The following is an 18,423-nucleotide window of genomic DNA, read 5'->3' as shown; positions in this document are numbered from 1 at the left end:
TACCAAAATGTTTAGATTTCAGTGGGTTTCAATAAGAATCTGTTTGAGCAGAAGATGATTTATTTTCAGGCCGAGTCCCGCCTCTCTGTGTCCGCTACTCTCACTTCTCTCTCTTTCCGATTCCCTCGCTCTCAACCAATTGTTCCCTCAGCCAATCGGTCTCTTTCTCACCCTTTTTATATTTTCTATACCATTATGACCAGTATTAGGATTCATTTATACTCAGATGATAGTGTAGCTTACCAAAAATAACTTCAGTCAACAGTCAACACACAGAGATGCCAAGGAACGACATTTCTTTGATATTTCTTTCACCGCCATCACAATGTTTGCCTCTTTCTTACAAAATACATGACACTTTGGCCAATTTGGTATTAAAAAGGTCTTAAAAGTCCTTAAATTGTAATTTTAAGGGGAGCACACACTGGACGCGGGCGGCTGCGCAGCGTCGCGTCGCGTTATCGACGCGCGTTAAGTGCCACGTGGTAACCACAACTGGATGCGGCGCGCTGCCACACAGCACATCCATTTCCCCCGGTGGGGAGAACCATGGGATAACATGTTCACCGCGCGGCAGCGCTGGAAAAATAGAACAGCAGCGTATCAGCGCGGCAGGCGAGGTGGCAGACTCGCGGCTGCGTGCGTCTGACGCCGCCGATGTGCGTTAGTTCATTGAAAATAATGGGGCCGTGTTTTTTGACGCGCCGCTTCCGCGCCGCCTCCGCGTCCAGTGTGTGTTCCCCTTTAGAAATATGCAGAAGCCTGTGTACACTTACTTATACTGTATGTTGGACCCACAGTTTTTGGAACCACTGTTCTATTGTATTAAACTTTTACCTGCTGTCCGTTCTTTCAGGAGACAACCTCCAAATAAACGTGCTGTAAAGCCACACTGATGTCTACTCTCCACTCAGAACTCCATTACCCATCTATACTCACACAACCTGACCGCCCACAGAGGCCAGGAAGCTGCATGATGTGGAATCCAGCTGCACAGGCTCCTCTCTGTCCCACTGGGGAGCACCTTGTCTGGTTAGTCAGGGGGCCAAAGCCTGTATCGCAAAAGTTACGATAGCAGAGTAATAGCAGACAATGTGTCCTCTGTATTAATATTTAACCTCTTTACATATTATGTTTAGTCATGTCGTCATTTGAAAAGTATTTTTGGGTCATTTTATAAAAATAAAATATATATTTATAATAAAAAGAATAGGCCTGCACACTGCCCGGTACGGAAACAGATTTCTTGGAAAAAGCAACGTTTTGGTCGAAGTTCATCAGCAGTGTATTCTTTTTATTAGTGCACTTGTTTGCCTACGCACCTGCTCTTAAGGTTTTGTCCTATAGGTGTGCAAGAGTTTTTTTCTAAATGGTTGTATACTTAAAGCTGATAAAATCAGACTTTGTTTTTCACAATACTGCCAAATGTGCTGCTGTAATTTTGAGCAAATTCCCAATATTGTCCTTGTCATGTGCAAGTACTGTATTATACACTTGCTGATAAACTCAACTAATGCAAATGGTTGGACCTCGAGTCGTTTCTATTCTCCTGGCATTAACATTGGCACTGAGGTGATCTGAACATGTCAGCCTTTGAGAGCATGATGCCGTCAGAAGCAAAGATTTGAGTTAAAAATGTTCGCTTTATATATATTCAAAGATTTGCAACATTTTTCTTGTTTAAAAAGAAAATAGCAAATCTACAAGCACAGGTCTACCAGGACTTCCTAGATGGTGATTTTAGAGCCAAGGAGACCAAACACAGCTTCAATGAGGAATGAACCAGAAACTCAATCATTGTAGTTCACTTTCTCGTAAATTAAAAACAATGTTCCGGTTTAGCTCACAGTGTTATTCAATGCGTTGTGGGCTTGCAGATCAGCTTTTAAACACTCACTTTTCTTGGCAAATATAGCCAGAGTCAGAGGATATGCCTATTTGGGGTCCTTGGCATGGAAAAGCATAGTCAGTACAACAGTAGGCAAAACTGTAAATTCTATTAACATTTTAAGGTTTGGTTTAGCACAGGGCAACTCCAATTCTCTCCACAAGATGGCGAAATGGTGCTTTAAGTCAGGGTTTTAGTACAGCATGACACATTTGTTCAACTCAATAAAAAGAACCACAAAAAAGCGCCAAATGCTTCATTGCAGACCAGAGAAGTCTTAAAACTGTATTAGAAACAAATTATGAGAAATAACTGTACAAGTCAGTAAATGTCTGGTTCATGCTCTGAATGTTCATGTATTCAAAATCTTGTCTTATGATTATTAGGCCTATCCCTTTTGGTGTGATGCATGTTTTGCACATTGCACACGTTAGAGTAATACCCAGCTAAACAGAGTAGGCCTGTATGATATTCTAATGTCAAAAACACAGCTAAAGACGTTGCCTTCAAATGTATATTTCTAGATAAAGAACTCTCTCTTTTTCCGTTGTGGCATCATTCTTCATCTCTACCTCTACAGCCTAGTATCTGCCTCCTTTTCAGCCATCTCTCCACATCTTCCTCCTGTTCAGTCCTTTGTGATCACTTATGGGACAAAGTGATATCTCTTTTTGAGCGGTGGTAAACCGCTCCATAGAGTGGCTGGGTGTGTGCCTGTAGCCATTTCTCCTCAGCGTTTTGCCATAGCATTGTGTGTGTGTGTGTGTGTAGCATAGTCTGTACATCCTAGACTTAAATCCTAGTCTGAAGACGTTATGCAAGCACGACCACCACTCACTTCACATTGGGTGTGATTTTTGTATTACTCCCAACATGCAAATAGAATTTAGGGTTGAATGGACATTTCATTCATGATTGTAGCCATTTATTGTAAAATGGCATGGAATCTAAAGAAATTGTGTCCAGACCCTTTCGTAGTGGCCACTATCCACGATGACATTAGCAATACCCCCTTAAAAAGCATCTAGCCTTTGTTCACAAAATTATGATACTCGAATCACATCATCCATTTTGTAGGTAAACTTTATTTGTGATTAACCACATTTTGTTCATGATCCACCTTACACCAGGGACATTAATAAGTCTAATACAAAAAACATTTTTCATTGCAAAAAGCCCATTAAACCTGATATCAGGGACATCTAGGTGGCACAGGGGTAAAGCTCTTGCTCACCACCGCGAAGACAAGGGGTTTGAATTAATGGCGATGCATACGGATTGGCAGGGCACTCCACCCAACACAACTAGTCCTGTTCGCTTTTAGGAAGCCCGGTGGGGGAGGGCTATCTCTGTCACTGTACTAATGACTCCTACAGGTCGGTCGAGTAGCCCTTTCAGCTGGGTGTGGAACCAAGATGAATAGTGTGTTAGTTAGGTCCTCTGGTGAAACCTCCTCACTGTCAGATGAACCGAAGCAGTTGATGAATTCATGTGTGTATCAGGTGACAAAATGGTTGTCCACACATACACACCTTCCCACATGACCAGCTTGTAGGGGTCAGCAGTGAAAAGGGACCACAAGTGAGGCAGGGAAATATAGAGGGAACGCACGTTCTACACCACAGTGAAACTGGAGCCGGAAGTTCAATGGAATGCATCGAGGTCAATGAAAGCCAGCTGGACCAGCTTTAGAATAAACATTTTAAATGATTGGGACCTTTGTCAGATAATCCCGGGCCAGGAAAATAAAAGACGTCAAACATTTTCTGGTCTCTTGTTTCTCAATGTGCACGCTACTATAATCCAAACTTGCTGGGTGTATTTTAAGAGCACAGAGCAAAGTTCTGAGCGGGCTGTCTAGCCTGGAAACTTGATGAATCTGCCAGAACAAGTACAGCCCAGTGAGGAACGTAATCTGTGCTCTAATGATCTAGTGTGCAGACTGTGCACATGGAATAACAAGAGACAAGAAAACAAAGTGCAATGCAGTGTGATGCATTATTTTCCTCAACCAATTATACACAGGAAACAAAAATGCAATAATTAAAAGATCGCATTTATTCATAAACTTGTACACCCGGCTCTCATTGATTTCAATTCATTCCATCAAACCTCTGGCTCCAGTTTGCCTCCCAGTGCCTAATGAACACTTATCTTCCAGGTGGAATTAACAGACCAAGAAAGTCCCCTCCTTCTCGGTATATCCTTTAATGTGGAGGAAAACAGGGAATTGGCTAATGGTTAACGACTAAATAGGGAGAGAAAAAGGGAACATTTTAAAACAAAGACAAACAAACTAACTACGTTAAAATTACATCTTCAGGATTTTAGCCTAACGCATTTTTGCAACACAATTAGAGCCCTTGTTCAGTTTCAAGCTGACAAACCATCCACAAAGTTCTCACATGATTTAAAAAAGGTTACAGCAGCAACACATTTGTTGACAAAAGTTTGAGGATAATGCCACACAAGCAGCAGCAGCTCTAGATATAAAACAAGTTAAAATAATGGTGTGGATCTTGGCCTTGACATGTGTGGTCAGTCATCTGTGACGCATCTAAGATGTATGAACCTATATTCGGGTAAGGTTTAAGCCCGGTCCCAGTGCCATTCACTCTATTACAGATGGCTTGGCTTCCTCACAATGAGTGTAGTTAGCCGATGACGTCATCCATGCCCTACATTGGGCAGCACCATTGAAAAGGTAAACTAAATATTTCAATAAGTATTGAACATATTTGAACAGAAAATATCTATGTTATTATAAATTCAGCAATTCTCATTGCGACCACCGTTCCTATTCTGGGAAAATAGCAGATCTACAAGATCACAATGCGTTGTGATGCCAATCATGCCATACGTTGTGAACATGTAGATCAGCAGGTTTTGAATATCCAAAGTACAAAATAGGGCTTAAGTGGTTAAACGTCAATACAGGATGGATTATCCATCAGTGTAGAAAGTGTCTGAGGTCCTCCCGGATCTCCGCCTCGTCCCAGGGCCCGTGGATGTTGTCCTTGTGCCTCTGCAGCCTGACCAGCAGCAGGGGACAGAGCAGGGTGACGCTGCCGAGCGCCACGGCCAGGAGCACCGCTCCCCCGAGCCACCTGAACCCCAGGCCCCCCACCCCTCCGAGACACACCGCCACGCACACCCAGGCAAACTGGCCCGGCGCCCGCTCCTTGACCCTGTGCAGGAGGCAGGGCCACAGGGCGAACACCACCAGCGCGCAGCTGAGCATGGCGAAGGTGTGCAGCGCGCCAGGCAGCCGGGACGCCAGGCACACGGAGGCGAAGAGCGCCGCGTTCAGGGACAGGCTGCCCGGCGGCGAGGGCTGGGCGTAGGGAAAGGACACCAGGTGGGCCAGGAGCATCACCGCCGACATGGCGTAGACCGTGTCCGTGCTCACCGACTCGGTCAGCGTCTTGAGCACCGGCGAGAAGCCGAAGGTGAAGGACAGGAAGATGGTGGCGCTCAGCAGGTCGGCCAGGTGCGTGCGGGGCTCCGCCGGCCCCAGCGCCTGGTACAGCCCGTAGCCCAGCAGGGCGCAGAGCAGGCTGCTGGACAGCAGGGCCTCGGGGGCCAGCAGGGCCCGCTCCATGTGGAGCCACAGGGTGAGGAAGATGGCCACGCAGGAGAGCTGCTGCCCCACCAGGACCGCCTCGCGCACCACGGCCCAGTAGCGGTACTGCCGGATGCCCACGTTCCTCCGCAGCTCCTCCAGGAAGCGCTGGTCCACGTAGTTGTCCGGGAACGGCTGGCGCTCCCACAGCACCTTCCGCCAGGGCACGTCCGGAGCCGGGGTACTGTCCGCTCCCATCGCCCCTGACCGCACACACACACAGAAATATGGTGTATGAATGAAGGTTAAATAGTACCGTAGTCAACATTCATAGAGGATGTTTGTTTGTTTTAGTACTTGGGAGGCCAGCCTATGACGTTTTACTATGACGTCAGTCATCTCCATATTTGGGTATACTGAGAGAAACCCAACTTCACATTAGCCTTGAAACCTGACTACTAGCATGCAGTGGTGGAAAAATACTCATATGGCAATATAGAAATACTCTGTTACAAGTAAGTCACTTTCCGAGGCATTGTGATTTGTGAGCTTGTAGATTGGCTGTTTTCAAATGCCCTAAATGTATATAGGGCTGAAGTAAATGGCTAATGTATGTTTTGTAATAATAATCCAAATCTTCAAAGTAACTAGTAACTAAACCTTTCAAATAATTGTAGTGGAGTAAAAGTAGGCTACAATATTTGCCTCTGAAATGTAGTGGAGTAGAAGTAAAAGTACTGGAAATTGGATATACTCAACTAAGTACAGTACTTACAGTAGTTACTTTCCACCACTGTATATTAGCCTTCACATTAGCCTTTAAACTTGACTGCTAGCATGCTAGCTAATAATAACATAACATAATAGTATGTATGAGCTTCCTGTGATTTGTTGTTTCTTAATCAACAAGAGGAACACCCCCCAAAAAACGTAATATAAAAACACAAGAAGTTAAGGTTTATGAAGACACAGAAGTGACAGCTCTACGTTGACAGATTGCTTGACAACTCCATGTCTATGCCATTCAAGAGAGAGATCAGTGCTTTCGGCCAATGCTAAACCACTTACAACATGCTATTGACAACAGAATAATAACTACAACATATAGTTTACAATAGCAGTTTCGTAAAGACGTAAACACCCCTCAAAACGCATGTTATTTACCTGGGTAAATCGCTTCGTTACCACAACAAGCTCATCCTTGATCCAAGTGTTGACTGCGGAAATGAGGAGGGAGGACTGGATGTGAAACCAGCCATGAATGTGAAAGCAGCGCCCCCTGTTGATTCATTATTGGATAACACTTAGACTCCATAATGCCAGAAAATAGCAGTGGTGGAAAACCTTTTTACTTTGTTTTATCAATACTACAATGTAGAAATACTCTGTTACAGGTACAAGTCTGTTATTTAGAATTTACTTAAAGTATGCTATTAAAAGTAAAACTCATTATCATCGTCCATTTCATGTTTTCAAAATGTGATGCTGACGCATTGTGAGCTTGTAGATCTGCTATTTTCAAATACCGGCAGCCGAATTATATATAGTGCTGAAGTGATTAATGTATGTTTTGTAATAATATTTATCTAAAGCTGTCCAATAATTATAGCGGAGTAAAAGTACAATATTTGCCTCTGAGATGTAGTGGAGTAGAAGTAAAAGTAGGCTACTGAAAATTGGAAATATTCCAATAGTAGTATAGTGGTAGTAGTAGTGAGTAGAAATTCCTCAAAGTTGCACAGTAAATGTAAATGTACAGTAAATGTATTTACTGTAGTTACTTCATACACACCACTAGCAGGCGGCTAGGTATCTGTTGTGTGTAATCCCTCCTCTGCTGACATCATTGGACAGGTCTAACAGCTATGCCTGTCAGAAGTTGTGAGCTGTAGGCTACTATTCTTACTTTCACCCAGAGTTATTTTACATCTCAACATTTACTACAATTATTTAAAGCTGTTATACCGCCTGAGTGCCGTACACAAAGTCTATGCTGTGCCTTTGTGCCTTCAACGTTTTCAGGCCATAGTTGAGAGATGAAGCAGGGACCCCCACAACCTGTTAATATATTCCATATAGTTTCATCTTTTGACAGCACAATCAGTGTATTTTGGAACCATGTCAATTTGTTTTCAGCTATTTATCCACTTGAACCGTCAATACTTGACAAACTTGACCTTTCACTCTGTACTTAGTCTGCTCTTTTCCCCCCTCTACACCAAAGTTCTTTGCCAAAAATAGTCGATCTACAAGCTCACAACGCCTCGGAGTGCGAGGCGGTGTGAGCTTGTAGATCTCCTATTTTTGGCTAAAGTTCTCCGAATATGGACACTAGGGTTCAAGTGGTTAATGTAAAAAAGGAGAAAAAGAAAGGTTTCTATCATACAAAGATTTTCAGGACCCCCTGTTGTAACTCTGAGGACCCCCTAGGGGTCCCGGACCCCCTGTTGAAGACCCCTGGTTTAATCTACTAACTCACTGTTAAAATGTATTACCAGTTTGTCAGAACTGTGAATTGTCATTCGCTCATCTGTGACTTCAGTCGTGGATTGCTGCAGTGGACAAACCCAACAAAATCACTTCTCAGTTTTCAGGTAGGAGGAACGTAACAGGACACAGACATCAGGAAAAGGTACGACTGTTTAATTTGCTCACATTTCAAAGTAGGCAGCATAACTTAGATAATTTATAGAATATATTAACAGAGTTTATTCTCATCACTGATCCATTGAGTTAGAAAATCCCAATACAACATGGCTTTTGATTAAAGCATTCCAATAAAACTAAGAGTTTACAGATTTCTCATTTACTTATGAAAATGTTATTATTCATAATTATTAATGGGGTAATTGTAAAGCACTTTAAGGGAACATAAATCATATTATTAATTATATATCAATTATATGACATACAGAATCTCAACATACAGTACTTCAATTAAACACCATTTAAAATAGTAACAATGTATAGCTGGTGTTTGTGGTGGCTGTGTCTATTACTGCAAGGACACAATAGTCAGTGCAACATATGATGTATACTGCAAAATCTAAATACAACAACACGTATTTGTTCAAACAGCATTTTGCTTTCTACAAAGGAAATAGCTTGTCTAATGACAGCATGAGCACTTTTCATGTCACAGTACAGGACAACTCAAAATCTCACCAGAAGATGGTGACATGGTGCTTCAAGTCAAGGGTTTTTAAAAATGATAAATGTGTTGAATGCAACAAAAAAAGGGGAAAAAAAGAAGAAAAAAAAATCAAAGGCCACCATCACAGACCACAGCGGTGTCTTAATACTGTATCAGAAACTATTAAGGGAAATACAACAGAAATCTTTAAATCATGTCAGCGCACACACAGGTTGCAGATTGATCTGTTAGTTTTCCATACAGCAGGAAGTTCAGCATGCTGCCATTAGGCTGGACTACAGGGAGAGACTGACATAGATCTTGATCTTGGGTTGCAGGCAAAAAAAGAAGACAAGAACCCATGCTCTAGAGGTGCAAGTGTATAAGGATAAATCAAAACAAAAAATGCATTTTGTTCTAAAAGCCAACTAAGGTCCTGTGCGTGTTTGCGTCAACAAATGGCCATTTAAAAATCATTAGAAGCCACGGCAAACGAATCATGCATGTGGTATTTGCCTCCATGTGGTTATGGCAATGAGCTTCATTTTGGTGGTGGTGAGATGGAAAAATAGATTTAACTGTCACCACCAGAGACAGGCAGGCAGGCACAACATCTCCACAGGCAAGGCGTCTGTAACCAGACACCCCTGTTCAGCAGCTGGGGGGCTGGGCACTGGGCAGTCCAGAGTCGGGATGTGGAGTGTAAAGCTGGTCGCCATTACAGCCAAACACAAGCCCCATGAATCATGGCAGAGGAGAATAGGGCAGTATTTGCAGAGATTTGGAGGTGGCACATTATCCCCCTATTAAAAGCATGGTCCCGATCTGAAGACCTGCCATGTCTGCATGGGCAGAACTGTGCAGTGTGCACAAGTAAAATACTCAGTGTTTATTTAACTCTGAGAGCTACATACTGAATATTTCACTGTGTGTGACTAGAATAAAAACATGTTTTCTTGGCAATTTGACTCATTTGAAGGCCACACAGAATCACAAAAGGCTGGAAGCTAAATTCAAACCGAAGGCATATCTCAATAACACAAGATGTTAAATGTCATAGTAACACAGACAGATGAGTCACTCCTCCCACATTATGACTGGAAGACTAATGCTGTATGACCTACCATCTAGCTGAGGTTATGCAACACTGCCAATAAAAACATGCATCATAAGGCCACTGGCTTGATGGTATTTTTGGCTCCATTAGAAGAAAACAAATCATACCATACACATCACTTTCCATGAGGAAGTACAGTAGCAAAGAAGATTCATACAATGGGTTTCTTAATCTGTAGTGTTAGTAATGACATTGAGGTTGTGGCTGGTTGCCACTAGGTGGCCACTCTAAAAAGGATTCCCATATAAAGTTTAGGCATGGATTGTACTTGCTTAACTGTAGTTATGTTTATGCATGGGTTGGTTTAACATAATAAACATTAGTTAACGGGTACTTCCACAGATTTTGAACCTAAATCCTATTGTTCTTATGTCTGAAATTCTTTATTAGGAATAACCCCTCGAGATGAACCATCTCGTTTTCAAGGGGGTCTGGTCCGCATGTGACTAGATCATAAAGTGTGGGACAAATACCCTAGAATACATGCGACCGAGTATTTCCCGGTGGATCTGTGCACAAGGGGCGGGGTCGATGGGCAAGAATGAATGAATGAAGAAGCTTGTGATTGGCTGAACCGGAGGTAGAGAGTGCTCCATTGTAGTAACTTGGACCGCGCGAGGTGCACCAAAACCCAATTATCATGGCGTTTATCGTGCGCTTGCCCAGGCCTTACGGCCTGGGCATAAATAGAACGATTGCATTCACCACGGCTTCGTAACTCGCGCGGCGCTCCGCCGGCCGCGCGGCCCTGGCCCGCTCTTCGCGGCCACTCGCGCCTGCGGCGCTCGGGGGCGAAGAGCAGGACCAAGGTCCGCTGGCCTTCGCGCCGCTTGCAATGTCGTGGACAATAACTGCCGACGCTGTAGAAAACGAGCGCTCCTTCCCTTAGAAAGCGTAGAGTTTCTAAACTCGCCTCCCGCGCCCCCGCCCCTTGTGCACAGATCACCGGGAAATACTCTGTCGCAGAATACATGATCAGATCTCAAATCAGAACAATGGGATTTAGTTTCAAAATCTGTGAAATGTCCCTTTAAGGCTAGGCACAGTAACGGTTAGATATAGGTTTAGTGTGGTTACAAATAGGGTAATGATTTCTAAATCTGTTATTAAAAATATATAGTGTTGTTATTACAGTAGGTTCTAGGTAATAACTAGTAGTTGTAAACTAGTGATGTACTGTACTAATTTGGGTTGCACCACTCTCTACTCATACGTAGTGATTGTCATAGCTAAAGCTTGAATCACCTCAATGGCAAACCGTCTTCTATACAGCAGCATCATCAGCAGCAGCACTGAAACATCAACATCCTCACAAACCTTATGAAAATGTACAGCCCGACCTTTTCACACAATGACAAAGGTCATATATATGTTGCTCTGCAAATGTATAAAACTAAGTTCTCAGGAATAACTGGTAAGACGGGCACAACCTGTTCTTATGAAGTGTGTTGCGACTTCTGACTAAAGTGTGTTTCGACATCTGACTTAACCCATTTAGGCCTGAACACAATATGACGCAATATTTTTATGCTTTATATAAAAAAATAGCAGATATACAAGCTCACAGCGCGGCACCGAGTGCCGCGCTGCGAGCTTGTAGATCTGCTATTTTTGAAAAATCGTGAAAATTAGAATTTTGACCCGATTCTATAAGTGTCTTTTGAATCCTTCTCAGGTTTTTTTGAAAAACCCTATGTTTCTATGTCAGCAATCTGGCCAGCCATCGTCAAAGAAAAGGTCCTTTTCACTCAACTGGAGCTCAGTTAGTCTGTTCTTGAGACTACTATGTCAGTGGTTCTCAAACCTTTTCATGTGAAGGACCCCCAAAATGATATTTATTTGGCCACGGACCCCCATTTCAAAATATCTAGTTCCAGGGACCCCCCAGAAGCAAAATTTGAGTTACAAACGTTCGCTTTAAAAATACATATATTCAAAGATTTGCACACATTTTCACGACTTTTTTTCAAAAATAGCAGATCTACAAGCTCGCAGCGCGGCACTCGGTGCCGTGCTGTGAGCTTGTATATCTGCTATTTTTCAACAGTTAAAGCAGTCAATAATTCTAGGCCTAAATGCATACTTACGTGAGGATGACTAGATTTAGTAAGGATTTGCAGACAGCTGGTGCAGTGATGGGACTTCCATTCCATCCTTTCTATGGCTGGCCATCTAATGAAAACAGTTAGCTTCTGTTCCAGGGTAGAGTCTCCCACTGTCCCTCTCTAACACCAGTGAATCAACAGAAAGAACGGGATGCCTTGGACCTCACAAATGTCCGTCGTTCTATGTACCTTTAGTTAGGAAGTAAGCAAATGTGCATCCCAAATGTCTACGTGTGCATTTGTATGTAACGTGTTCACATTATGGTCCTGTGTTAAAGTCACAAACCAGGACTCCCCCAGTCAGTAAAAAGAATCCCCCCCCCCACAATTTGTAGGCTAGTGCGTTAGTGTAGTTTTTCTGTCTCTTCCCATACGGATGGGGTTACGTGCGTGTTGGTGTTTTACTTTTGTCTTCAAACAGCGAGCGGAGCAGGTAGACCTGAATGCCAGACACCAGCAACATGACAACCAGGTTGGTGATGGACCACCAGTTCACCCGGTCAAAGTTACTCTCCTGGATGTTCCGGTCGCGAGCCTCAAACGCTCGCAGGACCGTTTGGATCTGCAGACTCTTCCCCAGCCGGGACTTCACGCTGTTCATGGTGTCCTGCAATTGAGGTGGGAGACATGGGAGGTGAAATGGATTTTGAATACACATCGAAGATAAGGACTGGCCGCCTACATAATGCAAAACCAACCAGCAGTAACAAGATAATTCAAAGCAGTGGGAGATGAAAACACTAAAGTCCCTCTAAGGGCACATCTGACGACTGATTTATGCTTAAGTTGCGTGAAACAATGCACAACCTAGTAGAAATCATGCATGGCATGGCAAACAAAGCTGCTGAATCAGGCGTGTGTGGCATTCTTTCTTCCATTAGAAGACAACGTCATCCTCTGCTGGAAAATGTGCTTCATTTTATCAATAGTACAGGAGAAAGTGCCACTCCATGAGATGTAGTCACTGGTGTGCTGTACTGATCTGTGGTCTACCATATAGACATAAAAAGGTAGACACGCCTCCTCCGGCTCTGGGGCGTTGGTAAAAGAGGACTGGCAAGCTTCCGGAATTCTGCAAGGAAGTTATTTAAGAAGGAAGGGAAACACGTGACCACATGGGCATGCGTATGGAGCTCAGCATGGGTGCCAAACTGCAGCCGGAAGTTCGGCAGAATGCACAAGGCAGCCTGGGACGGCTGGGAGCAGCTCATGAATAAATACTATTTCTGAACAATTGAGACCTTTATAACATACTCAGCTCAGGAAAATAAAAGAAGGCATGTCACACATTTTTTTGTGCTGTGTGGATTTTCGATGTGTGCACTGTGTCATTTTATAGCAGTAGGCCTATCTAAAGAGCAAAAAGTATGTTTCTAAACGAGTCAAGTATCGCAAGACTATCCACCGTTTCCTGTCTGGGAACCAAATCTCGCGATACTTCGGGGACAGAAACGATTATTATTTACAGTTATTATTATTATTTCATTATGTACTGTGCACATCGAAAAGCAAGTGATTGTAAAAATACCTTTGGTATGTCTTCTTTTATATTCCTGAACAGATTAGATGACAAAGGTCTCAGTAGTTAATAAATAGTTTTTGTTCCAGGTTTGTTCATGAGCTGATCAAGCCGGCTCCATTCACTGACGCGACCATGGTTTTCCCAACGGCCCTGAGCGCAATGGTGGGGGCGCGGGAGTGTGGGAAGCCTATTGCCCATCGGCCCCCACCTTTGCGCTCAGGGTCACTGGGAAAACTGCGGTCGCTTCACTGACGCGTGATTATGGATCCAACTGGGAAAGATGGATGGAAACGGCATAGAGCGCTCGTTTTCACAGTTATTGTCCACGACACTGCAAGCGGCGCGAAGGCCGGCGGAGCGCCGCGCGAGTTACGAAGCCGTGGTGAATGCAATCGTTATATTTATGCCCAGGCCGTAAGGCCTGGGCAAGCGCACGATAAACGCCATGATAATTGGGTACCGTGCACCTCGCGCGGTCCAAGTGACTACAACGGAGCGCTCCCTACGTCCGGTTCAGCCAATCACAAGCTTCAAAAATGAGTCCGGGGCGTGGTTATCCATCTTTCCCAGTTGGATCTATAATCACGCTTCACTGACATGTATTTTATCGTACTTCCGGTGCGAGTTCTGGCACCCAGCTGAGCTCCATACGAATGCCCATGTGGTCACGTGTTTCCCTTCCTTCTTAAATAACTTCCTTGAATTCTGAAGGATGCTTCCGTGTGCGTCATAGAATGGGATGCTCGGTAAGCCAATCAGATGTGGGACTCCCTCTTTCCCACTGCAGGGGGCAGAGTGCTTCCACAGTTCCACACTTCCGCCAGTCCTGTTTTGCCAGTGGCGCCAATGAACTGCAGCGGCGGATGAGGTATCTACTATCTAGCTTTTTATATCTGTGTGGTCTACAGCCTTGCATGACCTCAAGTGTATTATTGGTAGTACATCAGTTTTGTTATTAATATTTACCATTAGAAAATGAAGAAATCAAAAAACGACATTGTTACATTGTTACTAACAACTGCCTGGCATCAGCCTTTGCTAGGTTACAGGTAAGGTAAATAAAATGTTCAGAGTGATGTTATTGGGAGATACGGTACGTGCTCTCAATATTATGGCTCTCAGCCAAATGCAATGCAATGTCATAAAAATGACCAAATGTGCAAAAATGACCAAATGACCACCCCAACGGGGCTGCTCACGGGGAATTCCCGGGGACCACCGACTCCTGGTGCTCCAGAACGGATGCAAAAGTGGTGGCGCCCCCAGTGGAGGACCCCCTGCCACTGCAGCGCACATAAAATGCCGTAACTCGGGCTAGGAGCGTCCTGGAGAGCCGGGGCCGGTATCTATTCGTCCGCCAAGGCAACGCGGAGACCCCACCCCTCATTTCTCACATGGCCCTATTGTAGCGCCACCTTCAGGCCGATTTTTAAAACACATTTTTGGACACTGCTCCTACAGTTTTTGCCCTAAAATCACGAATATCACTACAGAGCATGTCTACACTCATGTCATCAACATGGATCAGGAAGATTTTGGAAAAACACATTTTTGCCCTATTTGTGGAGATAACCCACCTACGGTCGCTTATCTCCCGATTAGGGAGTCTTACTGGTTATTTTAGTCACATAACTGACGCTATTATTATCTAGCGCAATTGACGATGAGTGAGCAGGTCAGGATTCAGAGTCACAACTGGCATGAATGTCAATGTGGGAGCTTTTACTGGCTTTTAAGGGACAGTGACCCTGACTCACCTACTCACCATTCCGCACTAGGTCTGCCGTCATGTACTAACTGCTTACAGTTCAGTTACAATGTGACATCTGACACAAACAAGGTCTGTTTGTGGGGGTGGAGCGAGGGAGGGCACCATGGTCCTCTCAAATGGGTAAGAGTTCATGACATTGTCTATTTTTACAACATTCTCCTATGCCTGTATGTGGACGGTCTAACAATTCCCCCTGTAAATTGTGATACAGCCAGAAGACTTGAGAAGATTTCAATATAATTAGAACACAGAGGTGATGAAGTGATTGAAACATGGGGGGGGGGGGGGGGGGGGGGGTTAATTTGATAATTAATCAAATTATCATAAGTTGCATCCCTAATCGAGACATGCCAACCCAATGCTTGGGTAAATAAGTATGATGCCACTGCCTGATTTTTACTTGGTTGTGCGTCAGTGCAGTGACGTTGCGCAACCAAGTAAGTATAAATCACCCTTTAGCCCATTAAAAGTTCCAGGAAAGCAACATTTTAGATTTTAGCGTTGACCATTGAAAAACACATTGCGAGCTTGTAGATCTGCTATTTTTGATCATTTTTTGTAATCTTTAAAGCATGAGAACTACTGATTTAGAAGGCATTTGTAGGTTAGGCTGCTCACCATGATGTCCTCCAGCTTCATGTCCAGCATGTCTGTCCCATGGACATATTCCTTCCAGTCTTCAGGGTCCTCTCCCTCTGCCTCCATGTTGTCCATGATCAGCTCAAAGAAGATGATCTTCTCCGAGACCGTGCTGAACGTGTTGTCAAAGCAGAACATGTAGTCCCCATCCTCCGTCTCAACACTGGGAGGGAAACGCAGGGTGGGTGGGGAGTTGGCTGAGTGTGTGTAACTGGCTGTCTGATTAATGTGTGTGTGTGTGTGTGTGTGTGTGTGTGTGTGTGTGTGTGTGTGTGTGTGTAAGCGAGTCTCTCAGATGATGGACTCTATTTTGATTGTCTTAAATACCAGCTCTTATGCCTTAACTTAAAGGCCTGTCCATACTGTCTCTGACCACCAAACCTTTCGTCAGAAAGGTCCGGTTCAACTACAAAATGACGTCGCTCGCATCTTCTGAAAAGAATTACCCCGAATTAGAGTTCGGAAAGCTGCACGTCGGTAAGTCAGAACTCTCCGCCGAAACGTTTGGTGGTCGGAGACAGTATGGACAGGCCTTTAAGTTAAGGCATAAGAGCTGGTACTTAAGACAATCAAAATACAGCCCTATAAGTGTGTGTGACTTACGTGTGTACTCCATCTGATTTGCGGTAGTCATTGTACAGCACATGCCCGGAGGGAGACGTAATCATGAAATCTACGTCCAGCCCTGCACCGTCTAAAACCTGTGAACATTATATGCACATACATATACATTTACACACACATACAGTACATACATGCAGTACATACACACGCCACACGCAGGCACGCATGGGTGAGAGAAATGAGAGAGTGTTTTAAAAGAGTATTGCACCAGCCTTTTCATCATTTCCAGTTAGTCTGGGTTAGCATTCAACACTGTTGTGTCCTAAGAAGTGCATTGCTGCAATAGCTTATTTCAAAACATTGTACAACAGACAGTAGGTCTATAGGCTATAGGCTATGGAGGAGAGGAGACAGTCAGATAAGGGCTTTCTCCCTGAAGCGATAGGCCAGGGAATCTTGATTTTATCCATCCTCATAATTATAGACACAACAATGAGATTGAGCCCCAGACCAGTAGTCATCATTCCATACAGGCAAATGGCATTGGCAAGCGTTGATATTCATAGCGTATTTTCATACATATCAATCAGGAATCATGATATGAGAGTTACACCCTGGCAGGCAGGCAAAACAGGTTTCTATCAACAAGTGCAATGAGGAGGAGGTACTAGAAATAAGCCAATGCTTCTTGCATATGCACGAATGAACCAGTAATAAGAATATAAAGGCATAAAGTGAAAAATCATGTATTGTTAGTTATAGTTAATAGTTATGCTGCAAGATTGGATTGGAAATAGCCTTACATTAAGACGCATTCTGCCGAGACTCTCGCATTGTGACGTTGACAATGCGAGAGTCTCGGATTGGAAACAAGTGTTTCATTACCACTATTAAGTTGTATTGTGATTTTGCTCACATATATTTAACCAACATCTAATCAAATCAAATTTGATATTTGACCCATTTCTCAATGTCATTTTTATTCATTTCCCATTTCAAACTTATGTGTTATGGACTCTCTGACCTGACCTGTCAGAGGGGCACAGATGACAGACAGTATCTGTTGTAACAGTAGACCCCATTGACTGTACACTACATTCTCATACTGTGGTAATAACAATGTGGTCGCCGGTGATCAGAACTCTTCATTCATTCATTCACATCTTTACCTGATACTCTATCTCCAGCGACGCATCTTTCTTCATGGTCTGGTAGAAGCACTCCTTCTTACCGGCGGGCAGAGTGAAAGTGAAGTCGCTGTCCAGAGACTGCGAGAAGGCGGCCAGGACTACGAAGCTCTCCGGGAGGGCTACGATGAGCACGGACAGTAAACTTAAAAACACCCTGACCACCCGCATGGTGAAGCGCAGCTGGATCTCTAGCGAAGACGGACAGGAGAGTTTAAAACTGCCAAGAAAGAGGGTTTTGAACGCTACCCTCGTGTTAGCTGTGGTGAAGATATGCGTGTGTTGTGTGTGTTCGTCAAAACTTCACTACTATTACAGTCAGTAGTAGTTACTTGGACAGCTCATCCATTCGGAAAACATTGTCGTACGAGAAAGACCCCGCCCGTTTAGAACTTAATAATTAGCATGAAATAATTTATTTTCAAAAATACGAAATCATTGTAGAACAACATAATTCGCAGCATGTTTCATTGGAATGTTTTTTTTTAGCCTATTGTGTATAAAACAATTGAAAATACTTCTATTACGGCAGATTTTACAGGCGCCTATTTGAATTGAACCCTGGGAAATGGAGTTGTGTTGTCTGTCTCTCTCAAAAGCCAAAGTAGACGCATCTAAAATAATGCCTTTTTTACCTCTATATAAAGAGGTTTCAAGAGTAAAGAATACACTCCAATGTTAACTTAAGGAAACATTGTTAACGTTATCAAAGACTATTGGACAAAATAAGCAATATAAATATTGGTATTTTATTATAATATTTCAAAGAAACAACATGCTGTGGAGTTATGACAGATGGTTCGACCATTTAATATAGAACAATTATAATAATGTAATGTAAACGTAATAATAATGTATGACAGTCATATATTTAAAACATGCACATTCTGTAAATCATAATATAACCATAATTTAATGTATTACACAGTCATACA

The 18,423-nt window shown here is 43.4% G+C and overlaps 3 protein-coding genes across 3 annotated transcripts in view; 1 reads left to right on the top strand and 2 right to left on the bottom strand.

The window, feature by feature from the left end:
- Positions 1-1,386, top strand: part of dnm3a (dynamin 3a) — a 44,079-nt gene extending 42,693 nt beyond the window's left edge. The window contains exon 21 of the mRNA XM_080724804.1: positions 857-1,386. Coding sequence (XP_080580930.1) covers positions 857-896 — 40 coding nt within the window. The 3' untranslated portion in view covers positions 897-1,386. The remainder of the gene's footprint in view (positions 1-856) is intronic.
- Positions 1,387-2,976: 1,590 nt separating this feature from the next.
- On the bottom strand, positions 2,977-6,661 carry pigc (phosphatidylinositol glycan anchor biosynthesis, class C). The gene is made up of 2 exons (XM_080735713.1): positions 6,615-6,661; positions 2,977-5,713 (listed from the first exon to the last, which is right to left on the bottom strand). Exon 2 carries the CDS (start codon positions 5,706-5,708, stop codon positions 4,839-4,841), a length of 870 nt encoding a protein of 289 aa, XP_080591839.1. The 5' UTR covers positions 5,709-5,713; positions 6,615-6,661; the 3' UTR covers positions 2,977-4,838.
- A 5,127-nt stretch (positions 6,662-11,788) lies between these two features.
- Positions 11,789-17,777, bottom strand: tmed5 (transmembrane p24 trafficking protein 5). The gene is made up of 4 exons (XM_080721240.1): positions 17,471-17,777; positions 16,341-16,438; positions 15,717-15,900; positions 11,789-12,412 (listed from the first exon to the last, which is right to left on the bottom strand). Exons 1-4 carry the CDS (start codon positions 17,657-17,659, stop codon positions 12,188-12,190), a joined length of 696 nt encoding a protein of 231 aa, XP_080577366.1. The 5' UTR covers positions 17,660-17,777; the 3' UTR covers positions 11,789-12,187.
- Between the last annotated feature and the right edge of the window lie 646 nt (positions 17,778-18,423).

The sequence above is a fragment of the Nannobrachium achirus genome (assembly GCF_963921795.1).
Source record: "Nannobrachium achirus genome assembly, chromosome: 1".
Taxonomy (NCBI): Eukaryota; Metazoa; Chordata; class Actinopteri; order Myctophiformes; family Myctophidae; genus Nannobrachium; species Nannobrachium achirus.
The sequence above is the reverse complement of the archived record's forward strand: the minus strand, read 5'-3'. Positions and strand labels throughout refer to the sequence as shown.

Excerpts from the sequence above, each read along its gene's own strand:
- pigc (XM_080735713.1), bottom strand. The coding sequence starts at position 5,708 with ATGGGAGCGGACAGTACCCCGGCTCCGGACGTGCCCTGGCGGAAGGTG.
- tmed5 (XM_080721240.1), bottom strand. The coding sequence starts at position 17,659 with ATGCGGGTGGTCAGGGTGTTTTTAAGTTTACTGTCCGTGCTCATCGTA. Across the intron at positions 16,439-17,470 it reads CGCTGGAGATAGAGTATCAG|GTTTTAGACGGTGCAGGGCT; the intron begins GTAAAGATGTGA and ends TAATGTTCACAG. Across the intron at positions 15,901-16,340 it reads AAATCAGATGGAGTACACAC|TGTTGAGACGGAGGATGGGG; the intron begins GTAAGTCACACA and ends TTTCCCTCCCAG.